General features: G+C 34.5%; 2 protein-coding genes across 2 annotated transcripts; both read left to right on the top strand.

Moving 5' to 3' along the window:
* On the top strand, positions 1-1,639 carry LOC111287836 (transcription factor MYB106-like). The gene is made up of 3 exons (XM_022878505.2): positions 1-273; positions 389-518; positions 653-1,639. The coding sequence occupies exons 1-3, from the start codon at positions 141-143 to the stop codon at positions 1,488-1,490; spliced, it is 1,101 nt and encodes a 366-aa protein (XP_022734240.2). The 5' UTR covers positions 1-140; the 3' UTR covers positions 1,491-1,639.
* A 4,342-nt stretch (positions 1,640-5,981) lies between these two features.
* Positions 5,982-7,393, top strand: LOC111289068 (transcription factor MYB106-like). Its single transcript, XM_089760130.1, has 3 exons — positions 5,982-6,093; positions 6,239-6,368; positions 6,605-7,393. Exons 1-3 carry the CDS (start codon positions 5,982-5,984, stop codon positions 7,275-7,277), a joined length of 915 nt encoding a protein of 304 aa, XP_089616256.1. The 3' UTR covers positions 7,278-7,393.
* Positions 7,394-20,188: the final 12,795 nt, after the last annotated feature.

Raw genomic sequence — 20,188 nt, 5'->3', positions numbered from 1 at the left:
TCCAACGCTTTCCATTTACCCATCACTCTCAACCCCATTTGTCCTCTTTTCTTATTCTTTTTTCTCAATCAATCTCTTGGAATAATCAACAGGCTAAACTTTTTTCTTAGCCCAAATTAGCCGGTTAGGTTTTCTGCAAAATGGGGCGGTCTTCGGATTGCAAGAAAGGGGTATTGAAGAGAGGACCGTGGACAGCTGAAGAAGACAAAATACTGACGGCTTGCATCCAAAAACATGGTCTCGGTAGCTGGCGTGCCTTGCCTGAGAAAGCTGGTGATTGATTCTTTACATTTATATATAATTAACTGTCTTCTTTTGTTGTTGTAATTAACGAAATTGATTGAAGAAAAAATTTCATGTTTTTGGTATTCTGTAAATTTATGTATAGGACTTCAACGATGTGGTAAGAGCTGTCGACTGAGGTGGATTAACTACCTGAGACCTGATATCAAAAGAGGAAAGTTTAGTTTACAGGAAGAGCAGACCATTATTCAACTCCATGCCCTACTTGGAAACAGGTATGGTTTCTCAAAATTTCCCCTTTGAGAACTTTCTGTCTTTCCAGCGTACCATATAAAGAAAAAAAAATGAACTTCCCACTTTCAAGTTCATAATAGGATTAACGTTTTATTTGTATCTAAATTTCATTTAGGTGGTCGGTAATGGCAGCTCACTTGCCAAAGAGAACAGACAATGAGATCAAGAATCATTGGAACACACATCTCAAGAAAAGGCTAATCAAAATGGGTATTGATCCTATGACTCACAAGCGTTGGACAGATGCTTCAAGATTCCCATCTGGTCCAGGCAAGAATGCTTCAAATTTAAGCCACATGGCTCAGTGGGAGAGTGCTCGGCTTGAGGCTGAAGCCAGGTTGGTCCGTGAGTCAAAACAGGTTGTGCCAAATCCAAACGCTATCGAGCCTAAATACCAGGTTACCCCCACTTCGAGTCAGCGGATCAGACCAAGGTGCCTCGACGTACTCAAAGCATGGCAAGGTGTAGTTGCTGGCATGTTTGCCTTCTCCAGCCAGGATCTTGGGTCCCCAACCTCAACTCTTAGTTTTCCGGACGGAACGGTTCAAGCCCCTGCCATTGGACTCACTGGAAATACCTATAAAGATGGTTCAGCCGGATGGGGAGAAACAGCTGCGGAATTAAACGGCCAAAATAGTTTGAAATGCTTTGAGAAACCAAATCAGATGCAAGAACTTGAAGAAAGAATAATAGATAGCAACATCGAATTGAATGGCATGACGGATTCCAGCGACATTGATGCATGGTTTGAGGACTCATTTAAGGTAGGAAATTGTGAAAATGCACCTATTACAACTATAATGGAGGGTTTTGATTCTGGTGTTCTGAATGCATCGATGGGTGTCGAGAAAGCAACCGAAGGCTGCAGTGGTATCATAGTGGAGAATAGTATTCGCTGGGATAGTGTACTTAACTTAGTGAATTCTTCACCATATGGCTCGCCTGTGTTTTGATAATGTCTTAACAATAATAATTAAGGTTATGCTGTGGTATATTCATTTTTTTGTAACAATGAAAAGTTTCTTGTTTTTCATAGTTTTCTTCCACTATATACTAATTGCAGCACCATTATTTTCTCTTAAATCTCTAATCTCAAGCAGTGTACAATGGAATGTTGTTAGAGTATGTGTAGGGACAGACATGGCTAGCTAGCTAGCTACCATCTGGTCTGGGCCACCAAATGTTCCTGCTGGCCCTATGTATGACTGATCTGTAAAACACCAAAGTGATTAAGGTGGTTACTATTTGTCCTTGTTGCGAATTATGTTGGGTTTTCTTGAAAATCTAATATTTGTTAGTTTCAATTCAATTCCAAGATAAGATCAAATTTATGAGATGTAAAACATTTTACCTCTATTTCTATAATCCAAAATATATATTTTAAAAAATATATTTTAACATGTATTCTTTTTACAAAAAAGTTAAAACTTCACGAGTTTAATTTAAAAAAGTTATAGTACGAAATTTTTTTTTAAATATAATCTATTTAAATGGATGATGATATTAAAAATAATAATAATTATTATTATAACTATAATTAAACAAGTTATTGTACTTATTATTAAAAAAATTTTAATAAAAAATTTATTATGAATAAATCTCATTAAAATTGACATTTAAATTTAAATGATGATGATTAAAACTTAATTATATTTCACTGGAGGTGCAGTTGCATCCAAACGTCCACCTACATATTTTTTGTTGGGCTTTGGCCTAAACACTGTTGATATTTATGCCTTCATTACTGTGACTGAAAGATGGTTGTTGATCAGGTCTCAAAAGGAAAAGACTGCGGAGGATTTCTCCTGCCGTTTTAGGTTGAGGCTTGGCCAATCAACCAGTATATCCAGCTTGACAAGTCAAGAGGTGCTAGAAAATGACAACCAATGTTTCGCAGTGTACAATTTAAAAGCATTCATCCTCAAACCATTTAATTTTCGTTTTGGTCCAACCCTGTCAGTCAAACAAGGAACAATAGGGGAGGATAATGATTTTGCAGAAACCAAACCGTTTTGGGGGAAAGATTTTAACCTTTTAATGCCTAACTTAAGCTTTCCTAATCCTATCCAAGCTAGAGGAAGAACATGGGATGCAAATGTGTTTGTTGCAGAATGTCTTTAGTGCTAATGGTCGTAATTATGAATCAAAACCTTGAAACTTCTGTGATGATTCTCACGAAACCAAATCTATATATAGTTATCATTACTCCTAGCTTTCAAGGTTTAGTCGCGGTTGAAGTGGTGGCCAACAATGAGAAATTAATGGCCATGGCATGCATGACACTATATATTAATTTGGAAGCGTTAACAGTGAGTAGTCCTTGTAACCGTAGCTGTGTTTACATGCAAACTACTTGACGTACGTATCTTTATTCTTTGCATTGAGTTCTGTTATATATATAGCTTAGGTCGTATTTTATACATAAGACACATATAAGATAGGAAAATAATTATTTTATATTATATTAGATTTGTATCTAAAAAAAATATAAGATTATAAGAAGAATTAATTATCCTTGACATAGAATGATTCAATGTTCTCAAATTAAAAAAAATTATTTTTAATTCGTGAAATTAAATTTATATGTTCTATTATACTCTTAAAAATTATATCAATAATTTAAATTTTATAAATTTTAAAAAATGATAATTTTAACCAATAAATAAATTATCCTATCATAATATTTACATGCATCAAATACAAGATAATATGATATTATTGAATCTAATATTAATCATAATATTATCTTATCCTATATCCTAAAATCTTAGACTTAAATCAGCTGCTAGTCTGATTTGATTTTGTCCACACAAATTTACCCTTCTTCCACCTATTAGCAATTTAACTGGAGCTTGAACCCACGTTTCATTGATGTTGAATCTATTTTTTAATCTAATTTTTATATAATTATAAAAAATAAAAAAAAAATATGTCAGTGATTAATCATGAATATTTGATTATATCTCGATCTAATTTTTTTATCCGTCTAACCGCCCGTGCCAATAATTAGAATTAAAAAGGAGGATGTTAATGCATTGAAAAAAAAACTATTGATCTCTATCAATTAACCGATATATGGTGTTTGATATGTAATAACACCGTTCACAAAGATCTAAAACAAAGCTGAGAGAAAAACCGGCAGCCGGACTGCAAGGCTGGAGGTTTCCGGCTGCCGGCGTCGCTAAAACTTGGAGGATAACAAAACTTCGACAATTGACATGGACCACTTTAATTATTTTACCCAGAGTGATAGAATAGAATCTGACTAAACCTTTTAAGTAATTGAGGTACTTGGTGGTTGTGATAGTTAATGATATAGACAATTAAATTTAGTCGTGCATGCCTCCCTACAGGGCACACTTGTTTTTGCCGATGGCAGTGCGTTCTTAATTTGGTGAGAAAATCCATGATCTAGAGGGGGCCAAAATTGTTGTACTTAGAAATTAATAATAAGAACTGATCTATTAATTAATAAAAGGAATTACTGCTTGCACAGTTTCACTTATAATAATTTTATTTTTTGGTTTTTTTAATATTTAATTTGATAGTGAGGGATCGTGTGTATTTTCAAATCAAAACAAAAGTTTTGGTGATGGATTAATTATGCTTAAAATATATATGCAGCAAAGTCCAAGAATCTCTTATTACTCAACCAAAATATCGACATTTTCCAAAAATCCAAACAAAAATTTTATTAATCAATGATAAAGCTAATATATATATATATATATATATTTATACACTTGGGAATGGTTGTTGATATTGGCCAGAGGATGAATATATGGCCTTCAAATAGGTGTTTCAAAGAAATTGAAGGCAAATTGCACTATAAGTTTAAGACTAGAGAGTTGAAGCTTATAATTAAAGATGGATTGGATACACAAAAATATATAAATAGATAAATAAATTTCTTCGATCACAACTATTCTCTTGTTCCCAAGAAAAATCACTTGCAAGACTATTGCATCTCTTGTTTCGAGGCGTAAATCTTCTTAAAGTTAGAAACATACCCAGGTCTAGCTAGGGTACAATAGAAATTAATAAAGCTTTTTTTAAAGTAAAGGTTTTTAATTAATAGGTAAAGGGAGATAGCGTTTTAAGTGAATTTAAGTGATCCAAGCCCAGATTTTAACCGGACAAAATTTATATGAAGTTAGTTTCACGGCTAAAATTCGTGAAATTATTTATTAAAAATTAATAAATAAAAATTTTAATAACTTATAAATCGATAGAATTTAATATAAAAATAAATAATATGTAAAAAAAATTATTTATAATTCAAATTTCATCAACACATATTCAATAATTTTATCAATATTTTTATTAAAAATATATATTTAATAAATATATCTAAAATTATTAAAAAAAAAATTAATTTTTACACATCTAATCTATATAATAAAATCTTTTAACATATCAATTTTCGATTTTAAATTTAATTTATTTATTTTCAATAAAAAATTTCACAAACTTCGCTTATAAAACTTTATTTACTTTTTCCGGTTTTAACCACACTACCTTGTTTTTATTTAAGCTTTGAAACACAATCCATTGCTTTTATATCTCTTGTGAGTTTATTAACAAGTAACTGCAAAAATAAAGAAATGTTAACCGAACATTTTTAAATTGAAGTAGTTTGTTCTTTTTACAATTCGTTTGTATAGTTATAGTACTCAAATTTTCTATTGCCTCATTTATAATCCACCAGAAAACTAGCACAAAATAGTTTCGACACAACAGAAACAATAATTGCTGACATGAAACTGCAAACCAGGACCATTTAACTAATTTTGGGTCTAAGGGGTCCATATGGGTAAATTGAGTGAGGAATCAGCCATTGAATTATCGGTAAATATGTCACTTATAATTATTATATTCTAATTAATTAATCATAATTTAAATTTATATAAAATTTATTAAGATTTTATATAGAACACACATTTATATTAATGGATTTCTATACAATTCTTGATTATAATTAGATAATTATAAAATTATAGTAAAAATAATTATAGGTGAAATTATATCCTTACTAACCACCAAACATGTAACACGTTGAAGTGAATAGAAGTAGCCATTTTCGTTAATCAGGAAACCATGTATAATTCTTAGTTTGATCCAATGATAAATCCTCTGAATTTAAATAGCAAAGGACAAAATGTTGAGCTGTTTTTTCCGTATCAATGGGGTTAGGGAGTTAAAAGGACTGTCCCATCAAGCCCTGGGACATTTCACTTTCCTAGCCTCAGGCTTACTAATAAATGTATCCCAACATGGATCGACATATTGCTGAATCAGTTCTCACCTTGAACCCCACCCAACAGTTACCTCTCCAATCTCCGGAGTCTTCTTCTTTATATTGATCTGTTGGCAATATATATATTTGTTTATAAAAGAAAAAAGATCAAAAGACTCATTTGCTGTTTGCTGATAACTGGCTACATATGGCAAGGTCTGCTTGCAGCGAGAATATGGGGTTGAAGAAAGGGCCATGGACTCCAGATGAAGACCAGAAGCTCTTAGCTTATATTGAAGAACGTGGCTTTGGGAACTGGCGTACCTTGCCCGAAAAAGCTGGTGATGATTCTCAATTATATCTTTCAATTTTGTTCTGCAAATATGCCTTCTTTTTTTTTTTTTTCAATTTTTCATTTTCGTTTTGCTTGCATGTTTGCCATTGCTGGTGTACTGTAAATTACAGGGCTTCAAAGATGTGGAAAGAGCTGTAGATTGAGGTGGATCAATTACCTAAGACCTGATGTCAAGAGGGGAAAGTTCAGTTTACAGGAAGAACAAACCATCATTCAACTCCATGCTTTTCTTGGAAACAGGTGAAAAAAATATAAAAGTACCCAACAAACAAGTACATTATAGTTTATATACTTTACTGATCTCTGGGTTTATATGATCTTGGGGCATTTCAAGCTTTCCTCTAGTACTGCTTATTCCATAGCTGTTTTTCTACCTCTTCAATCCCAAGATCTTCAGTCCCAAGATATATAATTATTAGTACTACTAGTCACCTTTGTTAGTGCATGCATGCATTCAATTCTTTCCTCTTTGTTAGGTGGTCGGCCATAGCAGCTCACTTACCCAAGCGAACCGACAATGAGATTAAAAACTACTGGAACACGCATATTAAGAAAAGGTTTACCAAGATGGGGATTGATCCCACCACCCACAAGCCCAAATCGAACCTCCTCAGCTCCTCCGGTAGAAACACTGGCACACTGAGCCACATGGCTCAGTGGGAGAGGGCTCGGCTCGAAGCAGAAACAAGGCTGGTCAGAGAGTCAAAAAAACTACTGTCAACACAAAATAATAATCCAGGCTTCTCATCTAGGTCCGAAGCCTCAGCCACATCAACTAGATCACAGTGCCTTGACGTACTTAAAGCTTGGCAAATGGTAGTTTCTGGCATGTTCGCCATCTCCACTAACAAAGTTCTTGAGCCTCCATCGTCATCATCCTTGGACAACTCGATCCCCATCATCGAGCTTCCACCAGCAGCAGCAGCTAGTTCATTTGCATGCTTCGGAGGAATTGCTCAAGATGATTTAATCTTGGACGACAGATCAAACTACCATGTACCAGAATTAGATGAAAGATTTGATAACTCGATGACTTTGCATGATACCACGTTTCATTGGACTGCCGCAACAGGAAACATCGTACAAAATTTTTCCGATATTTCGGTGCATGATTTTGATTACCCGATGGAGGAGGGAAATACCAATTGAACAAAAATGAAACATTATTAAGGGACTTACTTGATTTTCAAATATTTATATTACTACTTATTTGTGATCTTTTAATAATATTTCATTATCTACAGATCAGTTTGTATCACCTAAATTAAGACATCAAATTTAGTCCGAAATTTTATATATAAAATAGATGTTGACCTTTCATATATAATTAATAACTTTGTTTTCAAACATCCTCTAAAGGAAACTGCATGTCTCGTATATATATCATATCACATTGCTTGTTAACTTTGGTAATGCATGCCACTGTTGACAAGTGAAATCATCTGTATTAACTATAATACAATTAATTAGTTATAATTTAAAATTATATGAGATTCATCAAAATTTTATATAAAATTTACATTTATAAGTAATGAATTTTTACATAAATTTTTATTCTAATTGAACAATTATAATATTATAATAAAAAAATTATAAATGATATACTCCCTTATAATCAATACCTTCGAATTCATATGACCCCATGAAAGGCAATGCATGGGAGTCAAGATAATGAAGGTTGGGAGAGTTTGGGACTGAGCATAGAGTATTATTGGGGGAATAGGACTTTGCATAGTGATGGCAGACTGAGCATAGAGTAGGAAAATTTAATGAAAATTAATTTGGTGGGAGCGATCGATATATCTAGGCAAGAATTGCATATATAGTAGAATTTTTGTTTTTTATGGCGAAAAGGGTTAATTTTTGCTGCAACTTTCCTTTTAAACAACGAATTTATAGATAAAGAGAGAATATATATATACATAGCAAAAAGGAAGAGAATGAATAAAAAATGTATCTAAAAAGTTAAAAAGAGTAAAATGCAACTTTACTAATTGAAAAAGATTTAGATAAAGTTTTTTAGATGAAGTTTATTATTAAAAACGATTAAATAAAAATAAAAATCGATAAATTAAAAGATCTCATTATATAGATTAAGTGTATAAAATTTTAAAAAATTTTAATAAATTTTGATATATATTTTTAAATAAATATTTTTAATAAAAATATTAATAAATTTTTTATCGTTAAATAAGTATCGATTAAATTTGAATTATAAATAATATTTTTAATAATTTTTTACATATTATTGATTTTCATATTAAATTTTAACAATTTATTGGTTTAGATTTTTTTAAAAAATTTTTATTAAATCATTTAAAAAAATTTCACAAATTTCACCTAAAGGCGTAAGTTTTGTCCCTACTAATTGACCACAAGGATAAGACATAATAATTTTTGCCATATGGAAGCTATAGGTGAAACTGATTTTTCTTTGTTGAATCATCTAAAAATAAAAAAAAAAAACTAAATTGAACATTTTGAAAATTATGGAATTCTACATTGAACATTAGATTAAATGCTTTTTAATTAAAAAGTTATATGTAAAAAAATAAAACACAACCTTAAAATAAAATAAAATAAAAAACAATTCTGGCATTGAATTGGTCATATGTAGATCAAGTTACAAATGAAAAGCATTTTTCACATTCTCCTCCTAAAAATTATCAGAAATAAATTGTGAAGGCACGTTGAGGTGAACAGTTTCTGCTGCATGATACATGAACATAAAGCATTGCAAACTTAATATTTCACCCGAAGCCTGCAGCGGTAGTGAAGAACTCAGTCGTATATTTCAGCCTTAGCCTAATTTCATGGCTTTAATTCAATGTATCACTTTTACTAACTATTGCTACACCAGGTACTTGGCTACCAATTAACATCTAGCTAGCCAGTTGCCTCCAGTCATCCCTTTGAGTGCGCTTAAGTTCTGTACTTGTTTACCTCACGGGTAAAGAACAGCTGCATCAATATTGTATCCGTCGCAAATCCTTTCGTTTTCTATCAGATTCTTGAGTTTTATCTGCCTCATTGGATTAATCATCTTCAAACCGGCTGGTTCAAGTGCATGCATAAACGGGGATCAATAAGTTGCTTTAACCTTCATATGTGAGAATCAGCATTCTCGGTTAATATATAAAACATCAAGATACAAATACCCCGAGGACTATAAAAATCTAAGAAGCAAGAACACTTACGTTCGAAGCTGCAGGCTGCCTTAACTATCGGCACTGGAAGTAGTTATGAAGCCATATGGACGGAGTCGAAGACGTCGAACCTGTCAGGACTGACAAAAATGAGCAGAAGGTAGTTAGAGAGCATGACAGTGAGGAACAAGCAAGCATGCATTGCAAAATGGAGTGACAGTCATTGGCTTTTGTTAATTTGTGCTGCAAAGCCATGATAACGCCTGTAAAGCTGCAAAAATTGCAGGTAAGAACTTTAGAGCTTCAAGTAGTAGCAGATAATAATAGGGATATCCTTGGCCGAAACCAATATTGACGGTTAACCAATGGTTTATAAATTTGGTTGGTTTGTTTGCCATTTTTTCTTCTCTGTTTCCTGATTAATGCATGCAAAATTTTATTCTTAAGTTTTCAAAATATGATTTTCTATCCGACATTTTTTTCTTATAATTTTACCAATAGTTATGTCACATGTTGATAGAGTGTTAAATTTTTATTTTTAATGATTGGTTGACTGTAGCTTATTGGTAAGATATTAGACTCTTAATTATATTGATTCATGATTTAATTTAGATAATATCAAGTATTAAAAAAAAGTTTTCTCGTAATTTTAATAGCCTTAATTATTTTGCCATTAAATTTTCTCTTATATTGTAAATTTCAAAGTGAATTTTACATTATAAGCTCCAAATGATTTATGTTCAAGAAAATTATTGATTCATATAGAAATTTTATCAAAATTTGGGAGGTAAGAGATAGGTCTCAAATTCAAGTTATAATTCCCTCTATTTATACCAAAATTGTACACTCAAACCGTTGACCACCCTTTAATGCTAATTTTTTAGTATCACTTATGTTTTCTGAATTTTTTTTCAATTAATGTTGTTTTCATAAGTTAATTAGCAAGTTTTTTTTTTCTTTTTGGTTACATTTTAGCAAAAGTTAAAAATTAGAACTTTAGAACTCAGCTTTAAATCTCATAATAATGTATGAACTTAATCAAATTTTATATTCAATTTTCTTCTACCTATATATGTTGGTTAATTAAATTGTAATTGGCTTGTTTATTTATTAACTTTTTTTATGTTGTATGTAATATTTATATCATAAAAAAATTGAAATTTTTTAAAAAGGACTATTATGGATGATTAAAATTGATCTTTCTAGATAAAATAAGAAAATTTTAACTCCTTTTCCAGTTTGTTTTTGTATTGAGCTCAACTTGGCTGCAATGTTGGACCTGATTTATAACAGAAATCAATAACTCATAATGTGGGCCAAGATGTATGAGAAAGCCGAAGTTGGCCTAGAAAATGGCAAATCCAATGAATAAATGTGATCTGTGAGAAAATACTGAAGTCTTAATTGCGTCATAACGTCTAGATCCGGGGATCCATCGCTAGACATTAACTTTCAGGGAGTCGCCACCAATCTTTTTTTATCTAGGTGCGATTGGCCACCTAAGGAATCTGTCCTTTTAGGGAACACCTAAGCTTAAGGGTCCCTAAAAGAATAGGTTCGGGTCTGCTTAACCAGAACAGAGTTCGGGAGTTCGGTTACGTGTGAGGAAGGTTATAGCACCCTCACAACGCCCATCAAAAGATGGTACCAGCTTAAATTTGTATTATCCAAAAGCCTTAAAATTTTACCAAGTAATTAGTTGTTGGAAATGATTCTCAATTGACTCTAATACTTTTAGCAGAAAATTGAGAAAATTCCCTCACCTCAGGAGTATGCAAGAAAAACTACTGTTTCACTTGCAGGGGCTCCGTCGTCGGATTTATTAAAGAAAAATCAAAATCATCCAATTAATTATTGGAAATTATTCTCAATTAACTCTAATACTTTTAGCAGAAAATTGAGAAAATTCCCTCACCTCAAGAGTATACAAGAAAAACTACTGTTTCACTTGCAGAGGCTCCGTCGTCGGATTAATTAAAGAAAAAAATCAAAATCAGCCAAGTAATTAATTATCGAAAATTATTCTCAATTGACTCTAATACTTTTAGCAGAAAATTGAAAAAAATTCCCTCACCTCAGGAGTATGCAAGAAAAACTACTGTTTTTACTTGTAGAGGCTCCGTCGTCGGATTAATTAAAGAAAAAAAAAAAAAGAAAAAAAAAATCAAGATCAAAATCAAAGTCAAATAAAAAAAAAATTCAAAAAAAAAAAAAATCAAAAAAAAAAAAAAAACCTGGAGCGGCTCGGATCGCGGCTCGGCTCGGCTCGGCTCAAGGAAGAGAAAACGGCTCGGAGAAGCGGCTCGGGAAGAACGGCTCGGCTCGGCTCGGCTCGGAGGGGGGCTGGCACGCGCGGGTCAGAATCGGGTCGACGCTTCGGGTCGGGTCGGGTTCGGCAAAACGCGCGGATCCTCTTATTAACTTAAAGCCAAAACGACGTCGTTTTGGGAGGGTATAAAAGGCACTAACCTCTGTTTTTCGGCAGACCGCCCCTCTCCTCTCTCTCTCTTCTTCCTTCTTTTCTCTGCCTTCTCTCTAAAGACTGAAGAACACCGGTGGGATTTCGCCGGATTCTGGAAATTCTCGCCGGAATCTGGAAAATCTCGCCGGAAGTTCGCCGGAAGTTGCCGAAAGATCACCGGTTTCTGGGATTCTTCGCCGGAAACTGGGCTGGTAGTCGGAAACTTCAAGGTTGACCGGAATTCTGGCCGGAATATTCAAACTTTGCCGGAATTTTCGCCGGAATCTGGAAATTTCCCAGAAATTTCCAGAAAATTTTTTCGCCAGAAATTTCTAGAAATTTTTTTCTCACTCCCAGAGCACTCCTAAACCTTTTTTAGCTTCCTATACGCCTCCTTTTCTTTCAAATCAGTAGCTTTGCTTACTGTTTTCTGTCTGTTCTTGACTGTTCCAGGAGGTGCTTTATATAGGGATTGATCAGGAGTTTCTGATCAATCCCAATTCCTCCTTGGACGGGAATTCAGTCTTTGAATCCAATTGGACTCTCTTGATTGAATTCCCATTCCCGGTAGGATTCTTCAGCTTCAATCTTAGCCCTCCAAAATCAAAAATAAAAAAAATACTAGATAATAATCAGATAAATCAAAAGATATAAAAAAAATCTGATAATCAGGAAAAATCAGAACAGATAATTAAAAATAATAATAATAATAATAATAATAATAATAATAATAAAATAAGATAAACCCAAGTATATATTAAAAAAATAATAATAATAATAATAATAAATATATAACTATATACATATAAATCTAATCTAATAAAAAAATAAATAAATATATACATAATAATAATAATAATAAAATACATAAAATACAAAAGAAAAAAAAAATATACAGGATTGAAATGGGCCTTACCCATTTGGGTCAGGCCCAATTGATCTGGGCCCGGACCCAATTGGGTGTCTACAGCTGCCCCTCTTTGCACATTTTCTGTGAAACAGAAATTGCGCAAAGACGTAGACACCCAATCAAGACTCAACTCAACATTTTTATTTTTGATTTTTTTTTATTTTTGTTTTTATTTTTTTTGATTTTTTTGATTTTTTTGTTTTTATTTTTGTTTTTGTTTTTTTTTTGTTTTTTTTTTTTTTGGCCGAAGCTCCTCTAAACAGAGACTCAACGACTTTTGAAAGTAAATTGCTCCTCTAAACAGAGGCAACGAACTTTGGAAAGTAAATTGCTCCTCTCAACAGAGGCACCACGACTTTGGAAAAATAAATTGCTCCTCTCAACAGAGGCACCACGACTTTGAAAAGTAAATTGCTCCTCTAAATAGAGGCAACGAACTTTGAAAAGTAAATTGCTCCTCTAAACAGAGGCACCACGACTTTAAAAAAATAAATTGCTCCTCTAAACAGAGGCAACGAACTTTGAAAAGTAAATTGCTCCTCTAAATAGAGGCAACGAACTTTGAAAAAATAAATTGCTCCTCTAAACAGAGGCACCACGACTTTTAAAAAAATAAATTGCTCCTCTAAACAGAGGCAACGAACTTGGAAAAGTAAATTGCTCCTCTAAACAGAGGCAACGACTTTGGAAAAATAAATTGCTCCTCTAAACAGAGGCACCACGACTTTGAAAAGTAAATTGCTCCTCTAAACAGAGGCACCACGACTTTGGAAAAATAAATTGCTCCTCTAAACAGAGGCACCACGACTTTTGAAAAGTAAATTGCTCCTCTAAACAGAGGCAACGAAACTTTGAAAAATAAATTGCTCCTCTAAACAGAGGCAACGGAACTTTGAAAAATAAATTGCTCCTCTAAACAGAGGCACCACGACTTTAAAAAAATAAATTGCTCCTCTAAACAGAGGCAACGAACTTGGAAAAGTAAATTGCTCCTCTAAACAGAGGCAACGAACTTTGAAAAGTAAATTGCTCCTCTAAATAGAGGCAACGAACTTTGAAAAAATAAATTGCTCCTCTAAACAGAGGCAACGAACTTTGAAAAATAAATACTCCTAGACAATCATGTCCGAAGGAGTTGAAAGTTGTGTTTGAAGGGATTTCAGGAGATTATGCCCAAAGGTCTTATAAATCAACCCTGATACCAAGAGACAATCTATTTCAAGGATTAGGAACTTACCTGACAAGTTTCTTCTCAAACTTGCAAAGTCTTTTCATATCTGTCTTTTTCATGTGGGATGTTGGAACACCCTTGCTTCTTGAATTTGTACACTATATTCTCCTGAAAGTAGTGTATGCTATGCAAATGCATATGAATTTCAATGCATGTTATGCAAATGTTGGCCAATTAATTCCTGTTCAATGTATGGTACTCAAGTTTCTCAAGCTCTTTTTTTTTTTTTTTCTTGGGTGTCAAGCCCTTTGATTCTTCAGAGATCCAATCACACTGCTCTTCTAAGATCGAACCAGTGTAGCTCTCAATTATCACATTCTTCTTTGTTCAGTTTCTCAATACTTTGGAATAAGCTTCATCAATCGATCATCACTTGACCATCATTCAATGAATTTCTCAGCACTAACAAATTTCAAAACAAGTTTCATTCAACATCACTGGGTCATTGTCTCAACCTTAACCATTCCAAAATAAACTCTGTCCACTAATTGTTCTCATCATTCAATCATAACTTGCAAGTCATATCGATTCAATTCATCCTTGTACTCACCACTTTTCAAAATTTGCCCCATCATATTTTCCATTTGGTCACATCATATATCTTTTCAAATCATCAGCTCCTTTAGGTTTCTACCATTTCTTCATCATCTTAGATTTCTTTTCAAATGAATACAAGACTCTTTTAAGCACATATTCATTCATTCATTATCATTTCAAATCTTGACAAATATAATGTAATCAAACATTTTCTCAATTCATTCTGGGGGTGTAACAATAAGAGGAACACAAGGTGAATTATGGTCAAGATAATCAATGAAGATCTGTTTTGGTACAAAGCAAATGAAAAAGGAAACAAATTGGATACATGTCATTGGAATGGATGGTATGTCCAAATGATGAAAATTCAGACAATTCTCAACATTAATCTAAGATTCTTTTTCAAAAACTCATTCCATTTACTGTTGAAGTCAACTTGAGCTTGGCAAACTTTGCCCCAGTCTTTGAAGGATCCTCAGATTTCTTCTATTTACGTGGGCCATTTGACCTGGATCTCTTTTTTTTTTTTTTTTTTTTTTTTTATCAAAATCACCCTTTCGGGTTTTCAATTTGAATATCTTTTTTTCATTTTCTCATTTTTTTTCCTTTTTTTTTTTTTTCATCTTTTTTTTTCTCATTTTTCATCTATTGTTGATATCTTTCATACATCCAACTTTAGAGCACTGTTCCATTGCTTCCTCATGAGCATGCCTTCGTCCAACATATGATCATTCAAATTGAGTATTCACACTTGATCTAAATGGACTTTTCAAGGTTGTAATGTAGGCCAAGGTGAAGGGTCATAAAAAAAATGGATATAATAGGCTCAAAACATGTATTGAAAAGGTTCAAAACCGAAGGATCATTTGATGTAGCTTGGCATTTTGCCCCCACATCATTTCACTACTTTTTTCTTTCCTCACACAAAGGATTCTCATTACTTTGCCCCAAGTCATGTGTGGCACGTATCTTTTCTTTCTCTTTCCATCTTTGAGACCTTTTGTGGTGTTTTTTCCCTTTTTTTTTTTTTTTTTTTTGAGATCTTTGTGATTTTTTTCAAAAATTACCCCCCAGTGTAGAGGGTGATCCTTGGTTGGGGTTCTTCAGAAAAAAAAATGATAGGCTCAAAAGGGTAACAATAAATGGTTTTTCCAATGGTAAAAGAAAGATGGCCATTCTTCATCTCAATTGTGAATACTTTTCTTGAATATCATCTATTGAACAAAGCTCATGATCCTGTATGAAAGATTGCACATCTTCAAAACATATCTATTTCACTTCCAGCAACAGCTTACTTCTTGCCCAAATCATCTCTTCATATTAATGTGAATGAGTTCTCAAAATTAAATCCCAGAATTATTATTATCATTGTCTAAACATTCATCATCTGAAATTTAAGAATGGGAATGAAAGGTACCGGGGTATGGAATAATGATCAAGTGAAAGAGAAAAATGTAATGAAATGCATTGACTTGCCTTTATTAAAATGATAACAAATGAAGTCATATTGCAAAAAAGAAATCTAACATTACTTGCAAAGAAATCTTAAAATGACAAAAAAAACTTCAACCCGCCTTATCTTCATTAAAAATTAGCCCCCTATATGATCAGGTGAAGAAATCCCCATTGACATCTTGCCCCTCAATTCATTGTGACTCTCCAGATCCTTTCTGTTCTTGACTTTCACTTAGGGTGTTAACATTGAATGTTGTTGCTTTTCCTTGATCAAAACTTACCATTCCATCATTGATCAACCGTTGCACCTTATACTTTAAAGCAGTGCAATTTTCAGTAGAATGGCCAGTAATTCCATAGTGATAGTCGCAGTGGGCTGTAGGATCATACCACTTTGGGTAGGGTGGTTTAAGAGGTTCCACATGGCTGGGGGCAATCAAGTGGCTATTATAAAGCTCTCGATATAACTCTGTATAAGTCATAGGGATTGGATCAAATACAGGTTTTTCTCGAGCAGTCCGTTGTTCTCGCGAGCCACTTGCTGGGTTAGTAGGGCGAACTTGAGTTCTTACAGGAGCTTGAATGTTAAGGCGGTAAGTGGATGAATGAGATGGTTGTGAAGCTAACTGGTATGGGTAGGATGAGGCATTATTCACAGCGGGATAGTATGGAGAGTAGCCTTGGGATGGATAGGGTTGATAACCCCTGAATTGTTGTCTATCAAAGCTCACAGCTTGAGCTTCAGCTTCTTTCTTTTCTGATGTCTTCTTGGTTTCTCCTCCTTTCAACTTGCCATTTTTTATGGCACTTTCAATAATTTCTCCAGAGATCACCATGTCAGCAAAATTCTTTGTTGTATTTCCTATCATCTTTTCATAATAGGGAGGTTTCAAAGTGCTAACAAACAGCACTGTGGTCTCTTTTTCTGTCAGTGGAGGTTGCACCTGTGAAGCTATATCTCTCCATCTCTGGGCATATTCTTTAAAAGACTCGTTTGCCTTTTTCTCCAGGTTCTGCAAAGACAAACGATCAGGAGCCAAATCGATAATGTGTCGATATTGACTGATGAAGTCGTGTGCCATATCACTCCAAGAGCGAATACGAGTCCTATCCAACTGAACATACCATCTGGCGGCAGAGCCAGTAAGACTGTCCTGGAAAACATGCATCAGAAGTTTTTCATCATGAGCATGAGCTGCCATCTTCCTGCAATACATGATGATGTGGGTTTTGGGGCACTTGGTACCGTCATATTTTTCAAATTTTGGTACTTTGAACTTATAGGGAATAACCACATCAGGGACTAGGCAGAGCCCAGCAGCATCTACTGACCCATAAAAGCTAAATCCTTCCACAGCCCGTAGCCTCTGCTCTAGCATGCTAATCTTGGAACTCTCTTTTGCTTCCACCTTCATTTTTTCCTTCTCCTTCTCTTTTAAGTCATCTAGATCAGGAATTGGATCTGCTGCCTTTTCAGTGAAGACAGGATTTACATAGCTGTTATACTGTCCTGTGTTGAAAGCTGATGGCATTCCAGGATATGTGAAATGTTGTGGCGGGGCCTCTTGAGTAGACTGGGCTTGAGGTGGGCCAAAACCCGGAGGGTACAGAGGGTCAGCCATTTCTTGTAATGAGGGAATTTGCTGGCTTGTACTTTCTTCAACTCTTTTTCCTTTATTCATGTTATTAAGAGCCTCCAGAATCTTGCTTAGTTCACTTTCAATCTTCTCTTGAGCTTTTTCTAACTTTTCAAATCTATGGGAACTTTCCTCCTCCATTTGCCTGGCTCTGGATCTTGTGTTGTATGGATGAGCAGGGTTTTCGCTAGATGGAGCTATCCTGGAACCTTGAGTACCATACTCATGATCAGAAATGTTATGCTATGCTTTATGTATGATGCTCAAATGAAATGCACATTTTTTTGAATAAAATCTAGTGTGAAATGGATGCAACTGATTGTGTTAGAACATGGTCATGAAAATAATGCAGATGTATACAATCAGACAAACAACGTAGTTAGTTTCATGGATGACATGAAAGTGATGCTGATGCATAATGTTACATATGATAATGAAAATGATACACAAAGTTAAACAATCAAAATGATTAGATAAACACCTTTTTGTGTCTTAATTTCAAGGTATATCTATCATTGGGTAGAAAGGGTTCTAACCTAGGTTTAGGCACTCTTTAAGGTTCACTATATGAGGTTTTAGAGTCAAAGTCTAAAGGTCCTCAAATTGTTCCTTACATCATTGTCCATCACAGACTAGTAAGGCACCCTAATCCTCACCCATTACAGGCTACAAGCGGAAAAGGCTCAATTTGAGTGGGAGTATTTCGCTAGCCACTGCGGAGGCATTAGACCTCACGAAAGCAATAGGTACTTTACTCCCTCCTAGAGGGACAGAGCTCGGGTGTAAAGCTCATGTTATGCACATGCATATGAATGCCATAATTAACAATGTAAATAAGAATGAATGAATAATAACACATATATACAAAAAGGGTTCAACTTTATTAGGCTTTTGGATAACACAAATTCATTTGCTGGCCTGACTCTCAAGTTCCCCAGTGGAGTCGCCAAGCTGTCATAACGTCTAGATCCGGGGATCCATCGCTAGACATTGACTTTCAGGGAGTCGCCACCAATCTTTTTTTATCTAGGTGCGATTGGCCACCTAAGGAATCTGTCCTTTTAGGGAACACCTAAGCTTAAGGGTCCCTAAAAGAATAGGTTCGGGTCTGCTTAACCAGAACAGAGTTCGGGAGTTCGGTTACGTGTGAGGAAGGTTATAGCACCCTCACAACGCCCATCAAAAGATGGTACCAGCTTAAATTTGTATTATCCAAAAGCCTTAAAATTTTACCAAGTAATTAGTTGTTGGAAATGATTCTCAATTGACTCTAATACTTTTAGCAGAAAATTGAGAAAATTCCCTCACCTCAGGAGTATGCAAGAAAAACTACTGTTTCACTTGCAGGGGCTCCGTCGTCGGATTTATTAAAGAAAAATCAAAATCATCCAATTAATTATTGGAAATTATTCTCAATTAACTCTAATACTTTTAGCAGAAAATTGAGAAAATTCCCTCACCTCAAGAGTATACAAGAAAAACTACTGTTTCACTTGCAGAGGCTCCGTCGTCGGATTAATTAAAGAAAAAAATCAAAATCAGCCAAGTAATTAATTATCGAAAATTATTCTCAATTGACTCTAATACTTTTAGCAGAAAATTGAAAAAAATTCCCTCACCTCAGGAGTATGCAAGAAAAACTACTGTTTTTACTTGTAGAGGCTCCGTCGTCGGATTAATTAAAGAAAAAAAAAAAAAGAAAAAAAAATCAAGATCAAAATCAAAGTCAAATAAAAAAAAAATTCAAAAAAAAAAAATTCAAAAAAAAAAAAAAAAACCTGGAGCGGCTCGGATCGCGGCTCGGCTCGGCTCGGCTCAAGGAAGAGAAAACGGCTCGGAGAAGCGGCTCGGGAAGAACGGCTCGGCTCGGCTCGGCTCGGAGGGGGGCTGGCACGCGCGGGTCAGAATCGGGTCGACGCTTCGGGTCGGGTCGGGTTCGGCAAAACGCGCGGATCCTCTTATTAACTTAAAGCCAAAACGACGTCGTTTTGGGAGGGTATAAAAGGCACTAACCTCTGTTTTTCGGCAGACCGCCCCTCTCCTCTCTCTCTCTTCTTCCTTCTTTTCTCTGCCTTCTCTCTAAAGACTGAAGAACACCGGTGGGATTTCGCCGGATTCTGGAAATTCTCGCCGGAATCTGGAAAATCTCGCCGGAAGTTCGCCGGAAGTTACCGAAAGATCACCGGTTTCTGGGATTCTTCGCCGGAAACTGGGCTGGTCGCCGGAAACTTCAAGGTTGACCGGAATTCTGGCCGGAATATTCAAACTTTGCCGGAATTTTCGCCGGAATCTGGAAATTTCCCAGAAATTTCCAGAAAATTTTTTCGCCAGAAATTTCTAGAAATTTTTTTCTCACTCCCAGAGCACTCCTAAACCTTTTTTAGCTTCCTATACGCCTCATTTTCTTTCAAATCAGTAGCTTTGCTTACTGTTTTCTGTCTGTTCTTGACTGTTCCAGGAGGTGCTTTATATAGGGATTGATCAGGAGTTTCTGATCAATCCCAATTCCTCCTTGGACGGGAATTCAGTCTTTGAATCCAATTGGACTCTCTTGATTGAATTCCCATTCCCGGTAGGATTCTTCAGCTTCAATCTTAGCCCTCCAAAATCAAAAATAAAAAAAATACTAGATAATAATCAGATAAATCAAAAGATATAAAAAAAATCTGATAATCAGGAAAAA

The sequence above is a fragment of the Durio zibethinus genome, chromosome 4 (genome assembly GCF_047325235.1).
Source record: "Durio zibethinus cultivar Kanyao isolate XHJ-2024 chromosome 4, ASM4732523v1, whole genome shotgun sequence".
Taxonomy (NCBI): domain Eukaryota; kingdom Viridiplantae; phylum Streptophyta; class Magnoliopsida; order Malvales; family Malvaceae; genus Durio; species Durio zibethinus.
Note: the sequence above shows the minus strand (reverse complement) of the source record. Positions and strands in the feature narration are given on the sequence as shown.

What these genes read in the sequence shown, in the direction of transcription:
- LOC111287836 (XM_022878505.2), top strand. Translation starts at nt 141, where the DNA reads ATGGGGCGGTCTTCGGATTGCAAGAAAGGGGTATTGAAGAGAGGACCG. An exon ending in TGCCTTGCCTGAGAAAGCTG is followed by an intron (nt 274 to 388) that starts GTGATTGATTCT and finishes ATTTATGTATAG; the next exon opens with GACTTCAACGATGTGGTAAG. An exon ending in CATGCCCTACTTGGAAACAG is followed by an intron (nt 519 to 652) that starts GTATGGTTTCTC and finishes AATTTCATTTAG; the next exon opens with GTGGTCGGTAATGGCAGCTC.
- LOC111289068 (XM_089760130.1), top strand. Translation starts at nt 5,982, where the DNA reads ATGGCAAGGTCTGCTTGCAGCGAGAATATGGGGTTGAAGAAAGGGCCA. An exon ending in ACGTGGCTTTGGGAACTGGC is followed by an intron (nt 6,094 to 6,238) that starts GTACCTTGCCCG and finishes TGTAAATTACAG; the next exon opens with GGCTTCAAAGATGTGGAAAG. An exon ending in CATGCTTTTCTTGGAAACAG is followed by an intron (nt 6,369 to 6,604) that starts GTGAAAAAAATA and finishes CCTCTTTGTTAG; the next exon opens with GTGGTCGGCCATAGCAGCTC.